The sequence below is a fragment of the Rhinopithecus roxellana genome, chromosome 14 (genome assembly GCF_007565055.1).
Source record: "Rhinopithecus roxellana isolate Shanxi Qingling chromosome 14, ASM756505v1, whole genome shotgun sequence".
NCBI lineage: Eukaryota > Metazoa > Chordata > Mammalia > Primates > Cercopithecidae > Rhinopithecus > Rhinopithecus roxellana.
Window position 1 is genome coordinate 133,102,010 of NC_044562.1, and position 24,454 is coordinate 133,126,463.

The following is a 24,454-nucleotide window of genomic DNA, read 5'->3' on the forward strand; positions in this document are numbered from 1 at the left end:
CGATCAACTGAAGATTAAGTTCACTCACAAAAAAAGGAAATAAACTAAACAATACAAATTATAACCAGGGAATCACAATTTTTTTCTATTTCCCTTTATTTTTATTTATTTTTTTGAGACAGGGTCTCACTCTGCCACCCAGGGTGGAGTACAGTGGCACAATCACAGCTCACTGCAGCCTCAACCTCCCCAGGCTCAGGTGATCTTCCCACCTCAGCCTCCTGAGGAGCTGAGACTACAGGTACATGCCACCATGCCTGGCTAATTTTAGTATTTTTTGTAGAGATGGGGTTTCACCATATTGGTCAGGCTGGTCTCGAACTCCTGGGCTCAAGCGATCTGCCCACCTCGGCCTCTCAAAGTGCTAGGATTACGGGCATGAGCCACCAGGCTGGGCTCATTTTCCTTTATTCTGATACTATTTTCTCATCAGCTGCAAACGGCATTTTATCTAGAGGCTCACAGGAGCACAGTTACAAAGACTGGGTTTGAGTCCTGCCTCTACCATCACCATTGTGACATTGGGCAACTTATATATAACCTACCTGTGTTTCAGTTTCCTCATTTGTTAAAAAGCAACAAGAACAAACTACTACTTCATGGGACTGTTGTGAGGACTCAGAACAATGTTTGTGCACTATGTAAATATTTGTCATTATCACATATGCCCTAATTCTCTGCAATCACATTACCAACCAGAAGTGGATTAAAAACAAACAAACAAAAAACTCCATTAAAAATGAGAAGAAAAAATAATGTGCCTCTAGGGGCTTTAACTAATCTATGGGCATAGAGATGCCAGGCCCAGTTTCATTACTAGGATGATTGACAGCTATGTTGGCCTTTGCTCTGTGGCCGAAAACTATACCATTGTCTCATTCTCTACCCAGGGCTCAGAGTGAGATTTACACATGAAGATATTCGATGAAGCATTAAAAATTTTTAACGTTTGAATATGGCTTTTGTTACAAAAAAATTTAAAAAAAAAAACCCTTAATATGCACTGTTTTGAGTAAGTAATGCACACTTAGAATAAAATTCAAATAGTACAGAGTTTATAGGGAAAAGAAAATTTCCCCTTCTCTCCTACTGCTAGCCTAGCAATTTCCTGCCTCAGAGGTAACATGATTATCACCTGGTTTTCCTATCATTCCTGAGACGAAGTAACATTTAAAACAGGGGAAAACAATTATCATATCGAAGTAACATTTAAAACAGGGGAAAGCAATTATCATATCGAACTACTTGGTTACTGTTTGTCATGAGAAATGTCATTAGCAAGAATCTTTTTTTTTTTTGAGATGGAGTTTTGCTCTGTCACCCAGTCTGGAGTGCAATGGCATGATCTTGATTCACTGCAACGTTTTGCTCTGTCACCCAGTCTGGAGTGCAATGGCATGATCTTGATTCACTGCAACCTCTGCCTTCTGGGTTCAAGCGATTCTCCTGCCTCAGCCTCCCAAGTAGCTGGGATCACAGGTGTACAACACCACACCCGGCTAATTTTTGTACTTTTAGTAGAGATGGGGTTTCACCATGTTGGCCAGGCTAGTCTTGAACTCCTGACCTCGTGATTCACCCATCTCAGCCTTCCAAAGTGCTAGGATTACAGGCATGAGCCACTGTGCCCGGCCAACAGGAATCTTTAACAGCATACAAAAGGCCCTACATTGGTAAGTGAAAAAACCACAAAATTATCTTTAAAGTATGATTCCAATTCAGTTTAAAAAAAGAAATATGTCCAAAAATTAAAAGTGGTTGCTTCTGTGTTGTGAAATTAAGGTGAAAACCAACCTTAATTTAATTCCCCTACATCTATCAATCTTTTTAAAAACTTCTGAGGATGCTGTAAACTGAACACCTATTTCACAACCAGGAAAGAAAATTACTCTGAGGTCATATCATTTTTTCTTATTATTGTTTAATACTGCCACCAAATCTGAAAACAGTATCTGGCTTTTGAGTGTCACCTTCTTAAAAATTTTCCAACCCTTCCATTTCCAAAATGGAATTGAGAAAAAAAGAAATTACAATCATAAAGTGATCAAGATTTATTGTTTCATAGGAGATTTTCATATCTTTCACTACCAAACAATTGTTCTTTTCAGACTAATCACCTTGGTAGACCACACATTTATTTTTAAGATAAGCCGGCTTGCAATTCTTTTTCTGGAAAGACTCTGTGGCCAGTTCACAAAGCCACAAACACCAGACAATGTCAATCTTCACAATGACACAAGGTATGTAACCCATGCCATCTGCATAAGAAGTATATCTGCTATTTCATTTGGGTGGCATATTAATATAAGAATCTATGCAACTATGAAAACCAACTAGATGTATGATATAATTTAAATGAAGTAAAAAGCACACAAAACAACATGATACATTATTTTCAGAAGAGAGAGACTGTGTACACAGGCACCTAGGCTTCATTCCCCTCAGCTCAGGTAGGAAGATTGGGGGTGGAGGGTGCAGCTGACAAGGTTCCACAGCTCTGGCCCAGAGTGTTTTGTAAAGGGTCAAAGGCTCCACTAACCCTCATGCTGGGGAAGTGGGGACACATGTGCAGACTCACTGTGATTAAGATGTACTGTGAATGGGGACAAAGGCCATCCCAGAGCTTCCCGCACACAGCTCAGAGGCTACTCTGTCTATGCAAAGTCATCATGGGTGTGGGGGACAGAAACCTCAAGTTATCATCCCCATTCATCATCTGCTCTTCAGAGCTACTCAAAGTTTACACCTGCCACTGGGATAAACTAGGAAGGGCTCTGTGTTTGGCTATTTCTTCCTTAAAATTGGAAGTGAGGAGAGAGAGCAGTAGTGTGGCAGGTTCTACCTGTGCATACTGCTGTCCTGGCCCTGGCCCTGAGCAGTGAAGCAGGCAGGGCTTCCCTCACACAGCCATCTAAGTCTAGCTCCTAAGCGATCCCTGCAGAGGGAAACCTCAGAAGCAGCACTTTTGTGATTTAAATCAAAGGGCTATCTGAGGCTACGCAGGGCTCTGACGAAAGAACACAGCCAGGGAACTTACTGAGAGGTCCACAACTGTCTTGATGGCCTTTTCTTTTCTCTTTATGAAGTCATCATCCTACAAGACAAAACAGAGAGATTAAACAAATCCCATGGGAAAATTAAAACTCAAGTGGACCACTCAGAAATCTGCCTTATAAATTGATTTCTCATCATTACTTTGCCTGAAGAAGTCCCAATTTTCTAACAAATTGAAATATATTCTCCATGGGAAAAGGCTAGGAGCCCTGCAGATAGCTCCAACATAGATCCCTACACAGCCAGTAAGAAAAAGGGGGTCATAAGGAGTAGTGCTTAAGACAAGAGTTCTCATTTCATATCCTCTTAAGTATTGAAACCTCAGGTAAGTTACTTAACCTCTACGCCTCAGTTTCTCTGTCTGTAAAACAGGGATAAAAACACCTATCTCAGGGGGCAGTAGGGATTAAAGAATAAAAGCCATAAGATGTGCTGAGACTGGCATGTAGTAAATACATGATGGCTATTAGCTATGATTGTTGTTATTATTATTATTATTAAATTGTTAATATAGGGATGTTCTGGGCAAGCAGCCTCCTAAAAAACTTAATACAAAAATCAACGACTGCTCTTATAAATTAATAAAAGCCCTAGATCAAACACTAAAATTCAGAGAAAATGACAAAATTATAGAGCTTTGCACTCAGTGGCTATGTAAAGAGGCACTAATGATGTCAAGTAGGGGGTGGGAATGTAGGAGCGCCTGAGCTTACTTTGCTCCTCGGTGGGGAGTCTCTAAGTGTGCACTCTGGTTCTCAGCGGGACAAGAAAATCACAATACTAACCTCAGGGAGACTGTAAGTCTTCTGGAACTGGGACACAGAGTAGGAGCGGATATAGTCACCCATCTCTTCTTTCGTTTCTATAGCTCGTTTCACCAGCCACTGGGGAAGAAAGTGAAAAGATATGAGTTGCTAAGGACAAAATCCCACTGCGGTGAAGGCCAGTTCAGACATGGCACAACTCATGAACTCAAACCAGCATAGCTGAACTGACCAGGTGATAAGAAACTATCAACACATGCTGTCCTATGGGAAAAGCAACCAGCTGGGCATCTGAGATGTTAAGATCCAATGGGACCTAGTACTGAGTAGCCATACAGGAGCTTCAAAGCCTTACTTCATATCCTCGAGCCTCAGTTTTCCTTTCTGTAAAAGTATATCAGTTCCCTTCACCTCACAGAGCTAACATAGGAGTAAATGAAATCACAAGTGGTAGAGTGATTTGTAAATATCTGAAGCACAAAACAAACAGAGCGATCTCCCAACTTCCTGGTCCTACTGGCAGATCTTCATATAAATCTTTTTCTTATGCTCCTTACCCCACAGACCAGGGAAAGGGAGAGAACCACAGAGAATGCTAGTGAAACTCCCCATTTGACAGATGAAAAATTGTCCAAAATACTCAAGATTCGAGAATGGTGCATACTGAGTACACAGCTGAAGGCACTGGTTTATCCTGAGGTTCAAAACATTCTCTCTTACTCCTCACAACTTTGGATAGTACTGGCTGAGTTTCACAGAACCTGAAGTGCCAGGAGACTATATAACTTACTCATGGATCCACAGCTAGCAAGCTGCAAAGCTGGGAGTCACAATTCAAGAGACTATTCTACAGCGAAGACTGGACAAATGGTTTTATGAAATGTTTCCCAGCTTTGTTAGGCTGATATCCAGAAACAGCTGTTCTTCACTTCTTCTAACTGAAAACTCCAGTTATTATCATTAAAACACCACCCCACTAAAACCTGCAGAAGATCCAGCCACTCTGAGGGTAAAGGTGTAAAGTGTAAAAAGAGCCTTTGCTTCTCCTCCCCAGTTCTTCATTCATTCCCTTTATTACTGATGAACATCACAGAGGGGGTGCTGCCACTCCCTCTCCAGAGAGAGCTACTACATCTCAAAAGCAGTTTTTGGACAGCAGCTGTGTTTTGCCAACAGCGTATCACACTTGGTGAGGGTCAGCTACCTAGGAAAGCAGGCACATGGCACATAACATGGTGCTGTACGATGCTCCCGCAGGGATGGGAAGAGATGCTTGTCCAAAAAGCGCAGCCAAGTCAAGTAAGCACATGTTTAGGAAACAGCTGCTCAGAACAGAGCAAATAACTCTATGAGGAATATTCCTTGCTGTTAGTATCATCCACATATTTCTACCACTTCACCCCCAAACAGTGACCTCAGACAAAGACTAAAATCCAGAAGCAGAGAGAGAAGATCAGAGAGCACTCAGAACGATTGTAGCCCCTCACCTGTACCCATCCCAGTACAACTAAGTGGCCCAGGACAACTAAGAGCCAACTAAGGCAGCTGACTCATTGCTCAACTCAATTTAGCTCTGCTTTCTTTTGAATTGGGAGACACAGTTTCTGGCTTTTCACATCTGCTTCCCTTTCAGAGCTGCTTCCACTAATCCCAGATCTACCCTGAGTTACCGCTTGGCTGGATCCTGGAGAGCATGATCCCATTAGGAAGGGAAAGCTTGTTGAGTCCTGACAGATGTTTTGGAGTTTCCAGCATGAAAGGCTATAGAAGGAAACTCTTGGACAGCCTATCTCTGCCACAGGTTCCCTTGCACTCAAGAAAAATATCGACCTTCACAGGAGTCACATGTCCGACCCAAGAGAAAAAGATGTGATCTAGAACCACCAGGGGCCAGAAATTAGATCTGTTTTTTTCTTGGCTGGCACCCAGAGAGTGTTACTACAGCTTTGCTAAAATGGTGTGAACACGGGTGATGGGCTTCTAGAACCACATAAGAGAAGTAGGTCAACGGCTTACAACTGCTGGCCTATGATTATTCTTTCACTGGTGCCCACGGGGGGCAAACAGACAAACAAAAAACAGGCAAAAGCTACAGGCATATGGTAGGTTTCATCATTGGTAAATGCATTTAATTTGAAGGCTTGCTTTTTTCTGAGTTTGAGAATTAAATGGCCATTATTTTATGAAATGATAAAGCAAGATTGTAGTTATTTTTTAAAGTGTCCTTGGCTGGCAAACTATAGGTGGCAACCCTAGGCCAACCTCCATTTTTGCATTAAAATTTTACAGGTCCATGAAATTAAGAAATCATAACCACTAGCCTGGGCCCTCCCATCCTGACAAACCCTCTAGCATTCCACTCACAATGGAGAACATTTAGACCTTCAAAACACCCAGCTGACTGCAGATCACTTCCCATTCTTCTCACAGCCTGACCAGATTTTTTGCCTCCAAAGTCCTAGCGTAGGGTTAAAAAAGGTCTAATCTCTAAAGATCCATATGTTGGGGGAAAAGTAACAACCTCACAGTTTGATGATGTTGGAGGTTTCAATAACAATCAACACAGGCCCCAACTTCCTATTTTCATAAAAATGATCAGGTAGTGTCCCCTTGTATCAGAAAGACAGAAAGGGCTAACAAACACACAAATCAATTTTAAGGTAAAGTCTTGGCTTCAAATTTACAAATGTCATGGCATTCAACTTGAAGTCCAGCGGAGGGGAAGATTCAACACCTAACAACAGCAGAAACTAGATAACACTTACAGAGCACTTGCTAAAATGCTCAGTCTTTCATCTAAGTGCTGTAGACATACAACTAATTTAATTCTCATCCTATCAGGTAGGTGCTGTTATTTATTTCAATTTAACAGAGAGAAAGTTATTTACCCAAGGTCACACAGCTAGAAAGTGGCAGATTTGAACCCAGGAGGTCTCCAGGGTCTTGACCCCTATATTTCATAATCTTAACACAGAACTGCAAACTTGTAGCTTCTAGGGCTGTATAGCTTCCTTCGCAGAGGCTGCATGAAGGGTGGAGTGGAAACAGCACAGGCTTGGAGACAGAGTTGAGACTGGAACCTTTGCTTGTCCACTCACTAGCTCTCTGCCCTTAAGCAAATCAATCACCTTCTCTCCATCTCACTTTTCCCAAATGTAAGGAAATTACATTTCTCACTTTCCTCAAATGTAAGGGATTAAAATAAATGCTTCAAAGAACTCTATTGGGGTCAGATGGGAAGTAGTGTTCACACAGCGGGCAACACACCTGAGTCCCTTTGCTCCTCCTCTTTCTAAGATGCCTAGTGGGGAAACCCGCAGAGAAGAACTGCATAGAACGTAGTTGTCCCAGGGAATCTGTGGCAGATGGGTTCCAGGACCCTCTAGATACTAATCCACAGGTGTTCAAGTCCCTGATATAAAATGGCCCAGTATTCACATACAAACTAAACACATTCTCCCCCATAGTTTAAAACATCTCTAGTTTATAATACCTAATACAATGCAAATGTTAGGTAAATAGTTGTGATACTGTATTTTTAAATTTGTACTTTTTTCTAGCTTGCTAAATTTGTATTACTTTCTATGGTTGTATTGTTGTTTTTATCGCTTCCCCCCAACACCCCCAACCATTTTTGATGCATGGTTCATTGAATTTAGAAATGTGCAACTGTGACTACGGAGGGCCAGCTGTTGGGAGCTGTATGGCATGAGCCACTTAATCATAGGGGTTTGGGAAATAGCTGGAGGCAAAGAGAAGTCTCCCCTTTAGGCATTTACCCATACGAACTGAGTATCTATAAACTGTAAGACATTCTGGTAGGTACTGGAAACAAAACAATACGCAAGACAGCCATACAGACTTGCTCTCATGCAGCTTAGAGTCTAATGAGAGAAGCAGATAAACAATCACACACAGGGATCTACATGATTATAAACTGCAGTAAGGAAGATTCTGGGGAAGGAAGGGAATGTAGCCATAGGAGTGCATACCACAAAGGAACATGCTGTGGATTAAGGGATGAGGGAAGGCTTTCTTGAAGAGGTTTGGTGGAACTGAGATCTGAAGGGTTGAAGCAAGCCATATGAATTAAACAGGTAAGGAGAGAATGGAAGAGCATTCCAGCCCAAGGAACCAGCAATGCAAACGCACTGTGACAGGTGGAAGCATAATAAACCTGGGGAAATTGGAATGAATGTCAGAGAGTGACAGAACAAAAAGAACAAAAATCAAGGAATGAAATCAAGCTGAATAGGTCAAAAGGGAACAGAGCATACCAGGCTATAGGGTTCTGTCTTTACCAAAAAGGCAATGCAAAGTCAGATGAGAACATTCAAAGATCTTATCAGGTGACAGCATGAAACTAGGGTATATACGGGACTGGCAATCTTCTGAAGATGACGACAAGGAACACCACCATGTTCTGCTGTACCAAATCATTACCACACCCATTACATTCAGGATCCAGGATAGACAGACCAATTACAGGACAAGCCAGACCCATTACAGGAATTCTGATGTTAAGAGAACAAGAAACCACTCAGAAGCTCTCACCTGAACAACCGGAAATATGTGAATAAAATCCATCCCCTGGATCTGGTGGGGCTCCAACTGGTGTGGGCATTTCATCCTTGGCAGGACCGAGACAATTTTTTCTGATAGAGCTCTGTTCAGAAAAAGCAACAAGCAAAGAGTGAGGCACACTAAGTAGCCTTTATAGCATCTCTAAAGTCTGGGCAGCATCACAGAAGGATCTGGGACTTCTCCATGCCAGGCTAGTCCAGACCATGATAAGTTTCTCTTAGATGACTGCAAAATGAGAAAAATAAGCACAATTTAGTGGTGTGTATGTGCGTGTGTGTGTGTGGCCACAAAACTGCCTTCATCCTTTATTCTATCATGTTTTTCTTCCTACTATTTTGATGCAAAATATTTTACGAAATATTTTGTAAACTACGCCTCAGTTAGAGGTAGTAGTTTCTATTTTTTAACATCCTTGTGTAGTAAGATAAAAAGTTATTAGTGACCCGTATTCTTTATACATTTCATTTTACTGATCTACTCTTTCTAAAAGTTTGAAAAAAATATTCTAAATATCATTCAGGCAATAATTACCAGACCTTACACTAGGTACCCAGAATATTAACATGAAACATGGAGCCCCATTTCCAAAAGAGATTTGGAGTTCTCTGGTACAAAAATATTTTTAAAATAAATAGTAGCCTTTAATTTTTTGATACTCTAAAATAAATCTTAGAGTTGAGGGAACTGTATATCCTCACTCTTATTTCCATACAGAAGAGAGATTTTCTGCATCTCATGAGGGACACTGACCTTTCTCCAACACCTCGCCTCAGTCTTCCTCCTATAGAAGACCACAAGGTGGGACTGAGAAGAGAGGAACCAGGCTTCCTGGGGCCTCAGAGTTTTCTTCTCTGCAGGTCAGGAGGTAAGCATCCTCTCCTGCTAGGGAGGTTTCTCAGCTCAGTCTGAGCTGGGGCAGGACAGTTTATGGCAGCAGTGGTGGAGGGATTTGTATGCAAGTCTGTTTTATTGCAGCTTGAAATCTCCTTCTTTCATCAGTAGGCATTTCATCTCTAGCTATGTGATTCCTGTTTCTTATACTATCTTAATTGGATCGGACTCAAGGGGAGAAAAAAGATACTATTCAGTGGTGTGCCTGACCCCAAAGCCATGGTATGTAGCCTGGGAACACTGAGAAGCAGTCACCAGGCATGGTCTTGTGGCCATTTGGAGAAATAGGAGCTTCTGGATCAGCCTACATGAATAGGTTATATTGCCACACAAGATCCTTTAAAAAAAAATCTTAGCCAGTCACAGCAGCTACTGTGGCCTTATAAACAAGTATAGCACTAGGCTGTAATAGACAAAGGTCCAGGTAAACAAGGGTCACTTAGAACTTACTAGGTGCTTCAAATCCAACAAGTTTTGGGTCTCCCAAAAGTGTTTCTTGTTCAAAGAAGTCTTGTCCACCTTTATCTTTCTACAGTTCAATAATCCTTCCCAGGAGACAGATACCCTCAAGATGAACATCTGACTCAGGGTTGGGTGAGAGTTATTACTGTCTTATCTGTGGTTCACTTAGTAGGTTTCATCCCTCAGTCCTAGTATTAACAGTAACTAGGTGACCTAGGAGCTAAAGTGAAGCAGTCCCCCAGGGAATGGTCACTAAGAACATGTAAGAAACAGTGTCCGGTATCTGGAAAATAGCTTCACAAGCTGGGACCAAGGTTAAAACTGCTGAGGACAACGGTAACACCCCACTGATCATAAGACCAAATGTCAGGTCCAATGTGTTAACAGAAAAAAATATGGAAGGGGGAAGATTAATCCCTCACTGCACACATTCATAGAAGAGAGGGAGTATCTACCTCCTAGAAGGGAAGCATATAGGAGAATATTTGCTGCCTCTTCCCCTCACCCTTCCTCCCCAACAGAAGCAGGGGTGAGGAGGGATTTATTCAAAAGTCCTCAGAGGGGCCGGGCATGGTAGCTCATGCATGTAATCCTAGTGTTTTGGAAGGCCAAGGCAGAAGGTCACTTGAGGCCAGGAGTTTGAGACCAGCCTGGGCAACATAGTGAGACCTTGTCTGCATAAAAAAATTTAAAAATTAGCTAGGCATAATGGTGCATTCCTACAGTCCCTGCTACTCAAAAGGCTGAGGCAGGAAGATCACTTGAGCCTAGGAGTTTGAGGGTGCAGAGAGCTATGATCATGCCACAGCACTCTAGCCTGGGCAACAGAGTGAAACTCTGTCTCTTAAAACAAAAGTCCTGAGAGGATGAAGAAAATTGTCATGCAGCTCTCAGCCACTCCTGGTGCCCCTCCCTTCTGGGCAGCCTGTCTTTGGGACACATGCATCTTTTCTGCCATAAGATGTGCTGCCTGCCCTACAGGGGAAGCCTGTGGTTGTCCAGGTCGGCTTGGGACTCGCATGGGATAGCTTGGTAGTGAAGCACCAACAAACCCATTTGGCAACATATCTGAGGCTGTCTCTCTGATAAGCTTTTTTTACATTTTGATCTCCGTCAGACTTTTATAGCTTATTTAATTTCCTTGAAACTTGTAAGAAGAGATGAGTGTTCAACTGGTTCTGCTGCCTAAACTCCAAGCTTAGCAAATGAAAATGAGTATCAGTCCTGGTTTTGCTCAATGCAGGTCCTAACTATCTATACAGGGGCATGTGATCAATACAGCCTTTCCTTAGTTACATTTTGGTTCAGCAAGAGGAGAGCTCCCTCTTGTGGTTTCAGATACATTGGTTTGCATAGAGTTCCCAATTGCCTAGAACCATGGTCGCTTAAAAACAAGAGGCTGGGTCCCACACCACCATCCAGCCTAACCCCTGCCTTCAGACACGGCTCTTCCTGGCCACTCTTCAGAGCCAGCCTACTCACCCAGTTCATAAAGGCCCAGAGAGAAGGTCATCCTAGGATTAACAACTCTCTTAAACCCACCTCTCGGAAATTACTGCCAAGTCTGGGCGGTCCTGGCAGCCAAGGTGAGGACATGGAAGAAAATGCAGGCAGGCTGGGGGCAGGGAAAGAAAGAAAGAAAGACTTCTTCCAGAAATCTAACAATTCCTTTTCAGCTTCTCCCTGTGGCTCAAGGTGGATCCCTCAGATTTCCTAAAAATCATAGAAAGTGACAATTACAGAGGTCACCAGGCAGGTTTCCTAGACTAAGATTTTAACACGCCCAGCTGTGATTAGTTTGACTCCTTTAGTTTTTAAGAGTGTTCAGTGCACTGTTTTCTTCTCCCCTGCAAACAGTTTGAAAGAGAATGAATTAAGCCTGGGTCTAAATTCAAGCTCCACCACCAACTCTGAAACTTCTGTCAAGTAACTCGGTCCAGGTCCAATACTCCTATCATAAAACTAGGGATAATCCCTACTCAAAGGTGGCAGTGAAGGTAAAATAATAAAATACACATGCAAGTGCTTGGAACACAGATGCCCAATACAATGTCTGTTGTTGAAATGAACTCAGTTATAAATGTAAAATCTCATTTACGGACCTCCGGCCATAGGACCCTCTGTTAATGGGGCTTCGGAAGAGGATAGAAGTAGAGGATAGAAGCTTATGGAACTCTCAGCAAAGAAGGATGACAAGGAACAAGGCTTCAATTGGGGCACATAAAGAAGACAGCCTGAGAGGCAACCATGCCCTCAACAGGCAAGTGTGCTCCTTGGACGTTATGTCCAGCCCACCCATTAAATTGACTAGATATACTGGAAAACTGCAAACACAGGACGGTTTTAGTCTAAACTGCACCTAACCAGAAACTCTATGGTGGGGGGAGAACTCCAAACAGAACACATTCCAAAACCAAACTGACATGATTTTTAGATGACTCAGTACCCTGTGGCTATAATGTCTTCTACAGATAATAAAGAATGAGCTACCTGGTGTACTGCTGTCTGGTGGGTCCTTAGTCACGTAAACCCGTCTCCAGCTTTGCCCACAGTTACAGTTCATGGCTCTGCACTTAAGAAACACACATCAAGCACTTACCAGAGAATATAACACATCCTCAATCCCTTATCCAAACCCTTTGAGTCAGATGTGTTTCAGAATTCTGAAATTTTTAGATTTAGTTCCTTAGAATACCTAAGGGGTATATATTATATATTATTAAGAACCCAGGAAAATCTAGAGTCACACTCTATAATAAAAAAAATTTATTCAGCAAAACTTATGAATATTCACATAAGTGGATCAATAAAGCTATAAATTCAGTCAATTTAGGCCATGTTTTGCTTCCAAATAAGCTTTGTATCCAAACTCCAAAAGAAGAAAAAACAGTTTTCAGTGTCTTTTAGATTTCAGAAATATAGACAACGAATTGAGAAGACATAGAAAAATACTGTGTTCCCCTATCTATTAAAAGTATAATGGAATGCTGCCACTGATGGTAGTCTATCATATCCCCTAAGGATATCGAAATGAAAATGGGGCCTACCAACCACTGGAAAACTCAAGGGGAATTTAGGAAGAAAGCACATGTGGAATCAAAGAAATGGCAAAACTAGACGATGCAATGAAAAGAAATACCAGCACATCAAGGGTGCCACAGGTATAGGAAGCAATGAGGTCAAAGATAGAAGCTTCCGAGAAGAGCATCCTCAAGAAGACAATGAATTCATGCTAGTAAACAGCCTGATTAAGAAGCATAGGCCAGGCACGGTGGCTCACACCTCTAATCCCAGGAGGCCAAGGCGAGAGGATCGCTTGAGCCCAGGAGTTTTAAGACCAGCCTGGACAAGATGGTGAGACCCCATCCCTACAAAAAATTTAAAAATTAGCTGGGCATGGTGTTGTATGCCTGTGGCTCTAGCTACACAGGAGGCTGAGGTAAGAGGATCACTGGAGCCCAGGAAGTCGAGGCTGCAGTGAGTGGTGTTCACAGCACTGCACTCCAGCATGGGTGATAGAGCGAGGCCCTGTCTCAAAAAAAAAAAAAAAAAAAAAAAAAAAAAAAAAAAAAAAAAAAGCTGGCTGATCTGAGCTACAGCTAAAGGCATATGCTTCTTTTGTCAACCAAAAAAAAAAAAGGCAATTAGAAACTTAAGGGGAAAATGCTGTATAAAGTAAATTACAACATTCCTGATGCTCAGTAACTCACAGATACTGCCTCCACTTGGCTGCCAGAAACACAGGGGCAAATCTTTGGCCAATTGTAGGAAAACAAAGCATTTTGTGATCCATCACTGTGGTAGTCTTATCTCCAACTCTGCCTTTGGTCCCCACTTTTTTCCCTCTTTTGCTTCATTTTCCCACCATTATTGCTTCATATGTTATTTATAAGACATCTTTGTTCCTTTTGGAAGTGTTTTCTCTTGGAAGAGGGTAATACTTCAGAGCAATGAATAAACAGACTGTCACAGAATCATGCATATCTGAGGTCAGGAATCTCTCCTGACGGGTAAGAGAACTGAGGCCCACAGAAGGAGTGGCTGTCTGAAGGTCACACAGAGGTCCACTGGAGGGCTGGGAGAAGAACCAGGTATCCCAAATGGTTTAATGAAATGGCCAAGCCCCTGGTGAGCTGGTGCACTACAAAAGACTGGGCAGGGTATGCTCAGGTGAGATCTCTAGCAAGGAGCCCATGCTGCTTTCTCTCAAAGACAAGGCAAAGTGAGGGTCTGCCTTACACAGAGGCAATGGGGAAGGAAAGCATCTCCTTTCCTCTTCCTAACCAACTTCCACCCATATTAGCTGTCTTTGGAAAGATAAACTAAGTAGTCACTACAAACTTTGATCTAGCTGTGTGACCTTGGCTTCTTTCAGTCTCAGTTTCATTTGTAAAGCAGGGATAATACCTATTGTAATAAAAGTTAAACTATGTAAAGTGTCCAACCAACTTATGGCACACAGTGGACACTCAAAAGTTACTTCCCTTCTCCCCACCTTTAGGTTTTCCATAGAAAAACTTACATTTTTTGACCTATCGTAGAGTTTTCTTGAAAGAGCAAATCAACATCTACATCAAAGTTGCAAGTGGTGATACACCAAGTCATTCCTCCTACTACCTGCAAGACATAAAGAAAATATTTGTTTTCTCTTTTTAGTTTGGGGAGAATGAAAGAAGTGAAAGGTAGGTGAATTATAAATAGCTCTAACAGACTCAGTAAACATACAAAATTATGTATCTTGAGAGAGAGAATGTGTCCTCCTTACCCCATCAACTATAATTAATCTAAAATGGCACCGTTACAGAAAACTTTCTGCAGTGACAGAAATATTCGGTTATCTGCAAGGACTAGTACGGTAGCTACTAGCCACATATGGCTGCTGAGTAGTTGAAATGTGGCTGGCATGACTGAGGAGCTGACTTTTATTACTAAATGAACATACTGTACATAGACCCTCTTTATAGTCAAAAGGACAGACATTCATTCTGTGTTTTATAGACCAGACACATGGGCAGCAAGGCTGACATTTTGTTTCCATACATCTTACTTTTCTTATCTACCTGAGATGATTATCTACCTACTTTTCCCTTAAGAATTCTCTGAGATGCAAATGAGAATAAGACTAAAAACCCATTGTGAAACAAAATCCTTTTCAGACACAGTCTGATATTAGAAAAAAACAACGGTAAATCTTACCCCTGGCTGTTTTAGACATGTATGAGTTCCCCAATAAAAATGCAGATTCCAGGACCCAAGCCCAGACCTAGCTAACCAGAATTTCCATGAGTGAATCATGGGTTCTGTATTATAAAATAACCCAGAGTGATTCTGCTATGCACAGCCGGGACTGTGACCCCATGGAGCACTCAGCACTGTCTTCCACAGCCTGCCCTGTGTGATTCGAATGCGTCCTTTCTGTGCACAGTCCACTGTGGCACTTTTCTGCATCATGCCATTTATTCTGTGCATGTTGATTTACTTGTCTCACATCCCTACTCTACAGAAATTGGGCTCTTTGAGAACCGTGCCTTTGTTTTTTCTTTGTGTCCTCAACACCTATTACTATGATTTGTGCATCATCATTCAAGGTTCTGCTGAATTAAAAGGTTTCTTCACATAGTGATCGCTCTCTCGTCCTAAATCAGAGCATTTACCATCCACAGAATATCTGACAACTGTCTGTGAGCACACTGACTTGGGATAGCTCATTATTAACTCTGATTATTTTATTTTCCATAAGTCTGATAATCCCCACACGAACTTTAAATTCCTTGAAAGAAGGAACTATTAATTTTGCTTCTCTGCATTTCCTAAAGCTTTGTGCACAGAAAAGGAACTGATGTATTCACTGATGCATCATTTCTGTCTTTGAAAAGAGGTTTGAACACTTCCATAATGAACCTGAATTAGGAAGAAATGGAAACACAGACGTGGAGGAAGTTAAAACATCATCTCTTCCTCCTTTCTTTGCCATGATTAACCATGTCATTCTGACAAAAGATAGTCTAATGGTTAGAAAGATTTCCCCTTACCTTGTCAAAGGGAGACAAGCCTTTAATTCTTGCCCTGAAATACCCAGCTGCAACCAAGAGCTCCAGAATTTCAGTCAACTTGACATTTTGTTCTTCATCTTCTCTTGTTTCCACCTAAAACAAAAGGTAAACGTGTGGCTGGTAAAAGCTATCCTGAATAAAGGAACACTAGGTATATCCCCTGATGCCACAATCTCATTGCCAAGGAGCAGATTACATTGGCTACATCACTGCAATAGATTCTCTGAAAATTCAGCAAGTGTCACACAGAAGCATGTGGACAGTGTTGCCGGAGTCACAAATGGGCCCCAGTCCTCAATGGGCTGTTAATCTTCATAGCTGAGGGAGACACATGCCCAGGTAGTATACACTACTCATCACATGCTGAAGGAATCCAGGGAAAAGGAAGGTTAGAGCACAATACTTCCTTTTTCTCTAACCCATGGCTTACTCTGACAGTCTTCTCAAATAGATTATGACTCCTTACACACAGGAACAAGGTTTTATGGTGTTTTCTAAAAAAAAACTTTACACTTAGGACTCAGGGCCGGCGTGGTGGCTCACACCTGTAATCCCAGTATTTTGGGAGGCTGAGGCGGGTGGATCACTTGAGGTCAGGAGTTTGAGACCAGCCTGGCCAACATGGTAAATAATGCCATCTCTACTGAAAATACAAAACTTAGCCAGGTTTGATAGCCCATGCCTGCAGTCCCGGCTACTCAGGAGGCTGAGGCACAAGAATCGCTTGAACCTAAGAGTCAGAGGTTGCAGTGAGCCAAGATCACAGCACCGCACTCCAGCCTGGGCTACAAAGCAAGACCCTGTCTCAAAAACTTTATACTTCACCGGGCACAGTGGCTAATGCTTCTAATCCCACCAATTTAGGAGGCCAAGAGGGGGCCTATCACTTGAGGTCAGGAGTTTGAGACCAGCTGGCCAACATGGCAAAACCCCACCTCTACTAAAAATATAAAAAATTAGCTGAGCATGGTAGTGCACACCTGTAACTCCAGCTACTCGGGAGGCTGAGGCACGAGAATCACTTGAACCCAGGAGGCGTGGGTTGCAGTAAGGCAAGACTGTGCCATTGTACTCCAGCTTTGGCAAGAGAGCAAGACTCTGTCTCCAAAAAACCAACCAACCAACCAAAAAAACGTTATACTCATCCGGAAATTACTGACAAGAGGCATAGAAACGAAGAAGGGAATTCAAACATGTATCCCTCCCTGTTTTTGAACTTGAAAACAAATATATGAAAGGCTTCCAACCGAGATATATTAAAGAGTGATTATTGCCACATAATAGGATTGCCTTAAAAACAATAAATTCATCTAATATATGTACATCAGTATTTTGTATTTGTTTTTTGTTTTGGTTTTTTGTTTTTTGAGACAGAGTCTCGCTCTTTCCCCCCGGTTGGAGTGCAGTGGCGTGATCTCGGCTCACCGCACTCAGTTCCGGGAGGGAACCTCCACCTCCTGGGTTCAAGCGATTCTCCTGCCTCAGCCTCCTGAGTAGCTGGAACTACAGACATGTGCCATCACGCCCAGCTAATTTTTTTTTCTTTTTTTTGTATTTTTAGTAGAGATGAGGTTTCACCGTGTTAGCCAGGACAGTCTCGATCTTCTGACCTCATGATCAGCCCGCCTCGGCCTCCCAAAGTGCTGGGATTATAGGCATGAGCCATCGCACCTGGCCCTGTATCAGTACTTTGATTGAAAATTTTTAATTTATATCCTCCTTTTACCCCAGATCTTTATCTAATACTGAAATCCATCTAAATATTCTAATACTCCTTGATCTATTTATTATCCTCTCTTCTATTGCTGCAGAAAATTAAAAATCATCTCTCTATATAAAACACCAATAAGATACCCTGGTTCACGTGCTCACACTCATCTGAGTCCTCCCTTACCCAACAATGCCTGTTAAGTCTTCCTTTACTATGCATCTCACATTTATCTTCCCTTCCCTTTTATTCATACTTCATTCCAGGACTCCTACAAATGCTTCTTCATCTTTCTTCCTTTGTTTTGTTCACCCCTTCCTAAATCACAGCTTTCATGTTATCCCTCTTTAGCTCACCCTCCCAGGCCTTATCAACAATGCACCACACACACTGCCTATAAGATAAACTCCAGATGTCTGGTTTCACATTCAGATCTTTGGCCACCAATCTATCTTTTCAGGTTCATCCTTTACCCCGAAAACAATCAAGACATGGCCATGGCTACGATATTCTCTAACCATTGAGAAATCACTTTCAAATTCCAGCTCCCATTCAACGCCATCCCTCACAAGTCTATCCTGAAATGGCCACTCTCTTCTGCATTTCTATTTTACTTATAGTCTATGCTGTACATATAACTAAGTATCAACATCTTCTAAGTGAGATATCTAGTGTTATGTACATGCTTGTGTTTCCAACTGGACTACTGATTGGTTAAGGAGAGGAGTATATATTATATACTTGGGTTTACTACTCTGTACCAAAACAGCATTAAGCTCAAAGGACACACTTATTAAATAAAGAATGATCTACTAACGCTTACATAAAGTAAATGAACCTAAACTAGTCATGCATTAATAAAATGTTTCGGTGATCACATCCCTGACAATGGACACAAGTTTATTTTAATGTGTAAACTGCCAGGAAAGGGAGTATACATATTAAAATACAGTTAATACAGAATTATTAAAGTGACTGATCATCCCCTGCAATAGAGTAGGAGTGTGTGGGGGAGGCGACATCACTGAGCTACATCCGTCTCTGAAATGACCCTGGTCCAGTCCATTAAGGATCCTGAAGATCAGCATTCACTAGTTCCTAGTGGACATAAAAATTTTAAGTAATATAAATTATTCACACCTTCTCTCCCCTTCTGCAAAAAATCTGGGATGGCTGAGAAACATCTACAAGTGAAAACACTCTAAGAGAAGAGAAGCTAAATAGTAGTTGTAGTTCAAGAAGACAGAGCAGAAAAAGAAAATGAGATAATATAAGTACTTTCTTAAAATTTCTGGGGTGTAAAATAGGAACACTTCATTTGTTCAATCATTTATTGTGAAAACACTTACAAGAAGAGGACAAAAAAATAAAAAACAAACAAACAAATAGGATCATCACTGCCTCAACACCTATCTAATGGGCACCCACTGGCCACCCCACTACAGATGCAGGGCCCATGCTTCCATCCACTCACCCCTAGAATGGAGAAGTTTACTTTTGCAATATAATTTGTGAAGTAATTGTGGCACAAGACACTAAATGGGAATGTATGACTCCAAATTCACTTAGCAGATTAACACTGAAATGAAATGGAAAAGAGCCATTGCCTGATCCACAGGGAATGAAAGACCCTCTCTTGAAGCAATAAAAATCCACCAGGCTGGTTAACACATCCAGTTGTTAAAACTAAATTTCTGACAAAGATGAACAACAATGAGCTCTTACACCAAGCCCAATAAATTTTCAACTTCCGTCCCCTATAGTTGTTGTAAGCTGGAAGGCAGGGCCCAGTCTAGCTTTCTTTGTAAAGGGTTAAAAAGAATGAATTTGAGCCGGGCAGTGGCTCACATCTGTAATCCCAGCTACTGGGGAGGCTGAGGCACAAGAATTGCTTGAACCTGGGAGACAGAGGTTGCAATGAACTGAGCTCACGCCATTGCACTCCAGCCTCAGTGACAGAGTGAGGCTGTCTCAGAAAAAAGAAAAAACAAATTTAATGAATTAACTGGTCTAGTGACAGCCTAATAACACAGACTATCCATATTTATATTTACTAGCTTCTGAACTGTATGATAATAATTTGATTATATTCACCCTGACCTCTTAATTGCCCGGAACTGTGTCAGGGTCTTGGAAAACAATGATGAATCAAACCTGGCCTCCTAGCAGTCAGTGAAAGTTTAAACAAAGGACGCACAGCGGCAGGTTGCTTTTTATTTATTTATTTATTTTTCCCTAGAAAGACCTCCACTGATAGTACTGCGGAACACTGGGCTGGAGGGATTTAAAGTAGAACGTGGGAGGCTACATAGGAGTCAACAACAAAAGGCCAGGCAAAAACTTGATGAGAGTCTACAATAAAGAAGTGGCAAAAAAGAAAACTTCAAATGTCACAGTACAAATCCTATTGTTCACTATCCTGGGTCCCATCAAAGCAACGTGCATGTAAGGTTTTAGCTAATACAGGGGTTTTGACAACATTATGCTTGTTAGGTTTACTTAAAACAACAAAATGGACTTGCATTCTGGGAGCACACACTGACAGACAAATCTGTCCTTTCATCACTATATTCCCAGCTTCTGGACACAGAACACAGCGATCCCTCAATTAGTGGACACTTGTGATAAGAAAGAATTGAGGATTTGGGAGGAGTACAGAGGAGGAAGATTGGTCACAGGCATGTAAGAGTGAAGGGACTAGACTCACCAGGTCAAGCAAACAGTCACTCTGCCCAATGCCTGCTCCAGAACCTTAGGAAAAAGGCAGCGGTGCGGCGTGGATTCCATTTCTCTCCAGAATCCAGTAAACTAGACTAGCCTTTGAGTAAAATCAACCGAAAGGGACGACAGATGCAAACTACCTATGAGATGCTAAGTGATATTTGCAGCCAAAAGAAAATGAATACACTTTCCCTGTGTTCCCAGCAAGCGTGGAAATCCGGAAACCACTCCTGACCCTCTCCCTAGCACTAAGTGAGTACTTAACAAACACCTCTGGAAAAGAACCCCGCCCTCTTCTGGAGAAGCTGCAATGTTTCCGCCCAGAGCTCGGTCCCCCGCCACACAGCACCCCAGGAGTGCGTCCCACTCTGAACGCCCAGGCGCGATGACCCAGCGGGACACCTCCCTGGTGCGCGCAAGTCTCCCAAACTTCCTCTCGCCGCCCCGGTCCGGGTCAATTCAAGGAGGGTAGCATTCCCTCCCGACAGCAAGGCGGGTGGCGCTGGCCGCCGGGACCCTGCGGGGTGGTGGTAGGCGTCCCAAGGTCACCGCCCTTCGCACCACCCGAGCTCGGACCGCCTCGGAGAGCGGTCTCGTGACTCCAGCGCCCAGCAGCCTCGGCCCTCGGGGCTAGCCCTGCAGCTCGTGGTTGGGGAGCCTGTCTCGGACAGGGGGAAAGGTGGGAGCCCAGGGTCCCCCGGCGCTTGGGGCTGCGTCAGGGAAGGTGTCGGGCTGGGAAGGCCACCTCCGCCCCAAGAGACCCGGGAGCAGCTTAAGTTTGTCCCTACCCGCCCGCTGCTCCCTGCCCATGCAGGGACACCCGCTCCCCGCCTCCAAGAAGAGGGTCGGCGCTTCCCCGAGGTGGATACACCTGAGGAAGGGGGCGGGGCGCCCCTAACGTACCCAGGGCCCGCTCAGCCAGCCGCCTCGCGGCTTGGCCCTCTCTTAGGAGGAACCCCGACGTGTCAGGGAAGGAGGAGGCGTTCTTACCTCCGGGAGACCCTGGCCCTCCGGCCCCTTGGGCAACCCCATGATCCGACCGGGCTGTCGTAAGGCGAGAGCGAAGCCCGCCAAGCGTCCGGAGGAAGCTGTCCCTGTCGCGGAGCTGCTACCGGGGTAAGTGCAAAGCGGAAACTTCCTCCGCCGCCGCTGCCGCCGCCGCCGCCGCCGCCGGCCGGGAGCGCCGCAGCCGGACAGAGCATGCGCGCTGGGGGCCGGAGCGCGGCGCCACTGCGCCTGCGCCACAACAGCCCGGGGAGCAGTGGGCTGGGCTGCGGCTTCTGGGGTTGTGCTGGATCTTCGCGCCGATTCTCTGAAGTTTTCTCCCAGGCGCTGCTTGAGAGGTGCTCCTCCTGCATCTTGAGGACATTTTGCATTTCGGCTCCCTTCCCTTCTCGCTGGCATCGGATGCCCCAAGTGGGTCCTGTCTCCTCAGTGAATCAGACTTCGGAAACTCCCTAGCTACAGGGTCAGAGTCCAAGTACAGATGAACTTGAGGATTCTGAATGCACGCCCAGCTCTAGCCCTTAGAAACTCACGCTTGGACAGACTTCTCCATATACAGTCCAGGAACGGACCCCTTGAGAAGGAATTCTTCATGCCGGCTGCCCTCTCCAGCGTCCTGGCCAGTGGCATCGCGTTCCCAGGAAACCTCGCTTTAGATATTGCCCACCACCCCGCCCCATTCACGGTTTCTGGGTCTTCCTGGAGGAATGACATCTCAGAGACAGCGGACTCCTGTGTTCACGTCATTTTAGCCGCCGCGTCCCTTATTTGGTGTACCCCTTGTCGGTCCCGGAGGATGGCAACTAGACAAAAGGTCACAGGCCCCCACACCCGCTCCATAACGGCTTCTTGGCTTTTTGTTTCTTTCAAGCGGTGAGGAAAGAGATGACTTCCGTGAAAACTTTTGCTGTAGAAGAGATCCTTCCCTCTGTGTATGTGTGTGGGATCGGAAGTGTCAGACACTTAGCTCCTTGAGATCAAAAAGGTTTTGTGTTTGCTTTCCTCCCTTCTTTGCATCCCTAGCATGTTTAAAAGAGTAGGCAGGCGCGGTGACACATGCGTGTAATCCCAGTACTTTGGCGGTCGAGGCAGGAGGATCACTTGAACCCAGGAATTGGAGACCAACCTGGGCAACATAGTGAGACCTCCGTCTCTACAAAAAAATAAGAAAATTAGCCCGGTGCCAGTGGTCCCAGCTAGCCGGTAGGCTGAGGTGGGAGAATTGCTTGAGCCAGGAAGGTTGAGGTTGCAATGAGCTATGATAACACCACTGCACTCTAGCCTGGGTGACAGAGCAAGACCCTGTCTAAAAATTATATATATGTATGTGTGTATATATACATGTGTATATATATGTATATGTGTGTGTATATATATATGCAGTGATGTTTTCTATTTTATTTTAATTTTATTTTATTTTTGCACCTTTTGTACTCCTCCTGGAGTTTATCCTGATAGCCAGCGGTTTGTCTGGATCCAGAGCTCACAAGTAGTTGGAAGTGCCCTAAGGACGCCATTTTGTTCTTAAATATAACTAGCAAATATTACTCAAAACTGTGCACCATCCCCAACCCCTGGTCCCCAATAATTTGAATAATGTGAATATGCAAGTTAAGGTATTGAGATGGGAACCCTCCTGTGTGGTATATCTTGCTCTTATGCTTTGTAAAGCCAATAAACCTCAATTTCTACTCTCATAACTTCCCAAATGTGTTGTTTTTGTAGTTTCAAAACCGTCCTTCACTGAAATGGTATAGGTTGTTGGGGCATGGAGAGTGACAATCATTTGTGGCCACTGTTGAGTGACCAGACAGGTACTGATGCCTAGGAACAGGTAGTAAGATCTCATATAGCAGGCAAGCCTAAACAGCTGTATATAATAGCAGCCTGGAGACTAGGGCCTGGAGAATAACAGGACTCAGGCCACACCCTGAGTTTCCTGTTATAATACTTCTGCAATGTTTTAAATAAGGACGAGTAACTAATTTCCTCAGTAAAAAACTGTCCTTCCCAAGCGTGGTGGCTCATGCCTGTAATCCCAGCACTTTGAAAGGCCCAGGCGGGCGGATCACCTGAGGTTGGGAGTTGGAGACCAGCCTGACCAACATGGAGAAATGCTGTCTCTACAAAAACACAAAATTAGCCGGGCGTGGTGGCGCATGCCTGTAATCCCAGCTACTTGGGAGGCTGAGGCAAGAGAATCACTTGAACCTGGGAGGCAGAGGTTGCAGTGAGCTGAGATTGTACCACTGCACTCCAGCCTGGGCAACAAGAGCGAAACTCCGTCTCAAAAAAAAGAAAGAAAAGACACTGTCCTATGTTGTTACAATAGGTATAGGGTGACAGTAACAGAGTTGAGGGGCATGGGGCATGCTTAAAAAAAAAAAAAAATCTCAGCAAAACAGCCATGATATCAGTCAAGAAAGTTTGAACAGGGCTAGGTGGCACCTGCTTGTTGCCCCAGCAACTTGGGAGGCTGAGGCAGGAAAATTGCTTGAGCTCAAGAGTTCTGGGCTTTAGTAAGCTATGCCAATCAGATATCTGCACTAAGTCTGGCATCAATACAGTGACCTCCAGGGAACCAGGTTGCCTAAGGAGTGGTGAACTGGCCCAGGTCAGAAACAGAGCAGGTTAAAACTTCTGTGCTGATCAGTAGTGGGATCACAACCGTGAATAGCCACTGCACTTCAGCCTGGGCAATATGGAAAGACACTGTCTCTTAAGAAAAAAGAAAAGAAAGTTTGAGTAGCCCATATTTGAGGACAGGAACTCTTCACAGTCTTGAAGACCTTTAACAGCCAATGCAGAGAAGGAGGCTTGTGAGGAATCTCTCAGATAAATCCATCTCTCTCCCTTTCCCTTCACTCCAGGTACCCTCACAGCTTGTGTCTCCCTAGTGTGATACCTGAGGACTAGAAATCAGTCATTCTGTCTTTCTTCTGTACACCGAGTACAGAGTCATGTGATGTTCTTCTAATTGCAAGATTCTTTGGAGCCTCACAAATACTTTCCAGTTCCTGGGTAAAGAGGTACCACAGTGATATAGTTTGGATATTTGCCCCACCCAGATCTCATGTCAAAATGTAATCCCCAGTGTTGGAGGTGGGGCCTGGTGAGAGGTGATTGGATCATTGGGGTGGATTTCTCATGAATGGTTTAGCACCAACCCCTTGGTGCTGTCTTCATGATACTGAGTCACTCATCATGAGATC

The 24,454-nt window shown here is 43.6% G+C and overlaps 1 protein-coding gene and 1 long non-coding RNA gene across 5 annotated transcripts in view; one reads left to right on the top strand and one right to left on the bottom strand.

Annotated features, from left to right (window-relative positions):
• Window positions 1–21,433, bottom strand: part of CCDC93 (coiled-coil domain containing 93) — a 94,300-nt gene extending 72,867 nt beyond the window's left edge. For 3 of the 4 annotated variants that reach the window (XM_030916365.1, XM_030916364.1, XM_010362162.2), the window contains exons 1-6: window positions 21,228–21,433; window positions 15,788–15,901; window positions 14,278–14,372; window positions 8,373–8,484; window positions 3,840–3,938; window positions 3,038–3,094 (exon numbers count right to left, since the gene is read on the bottom strand). In XM_030916365.1, the coding sequence (XP_030772225.1) occupies window positions 3,038–3,094; window positions 3,840–3,938; window positions 8,373–8,484; window positions 14,278–14,372; window positions 15,788–15,901; window positions 21,228–21,269 (519 nt within the window). In that variant the 5' untranslated portion in view covers window positions 21,270–21,433. Of the gene's footprint in view, window positions 1–3,037; window positions 3,095–3,839; window positions 3,939–8,372; window positions 8,485–12,245; window positions 12,328–14,277; window positions 14,373–15,787; window positions 15,902–21,227 lie in introns of those variants that run through there. The other variant, XM_030916366.1, reaches the window with a different exon arrangement.
• LOC115893202 lies at window positions 21,239–22,937 on the top strand. The gene is made up of 2 exons (XR_004053170.1): window positions 21,239–21,353; window positions 21,567–22,937. It is a non-coding gene; the product is annotated as an uncharacterized LOC115893202 (long non-coding RNA).
• The last annotated feature ends 1,517 nt before the right edge of the window (window positions 22,938–24,454 follow it).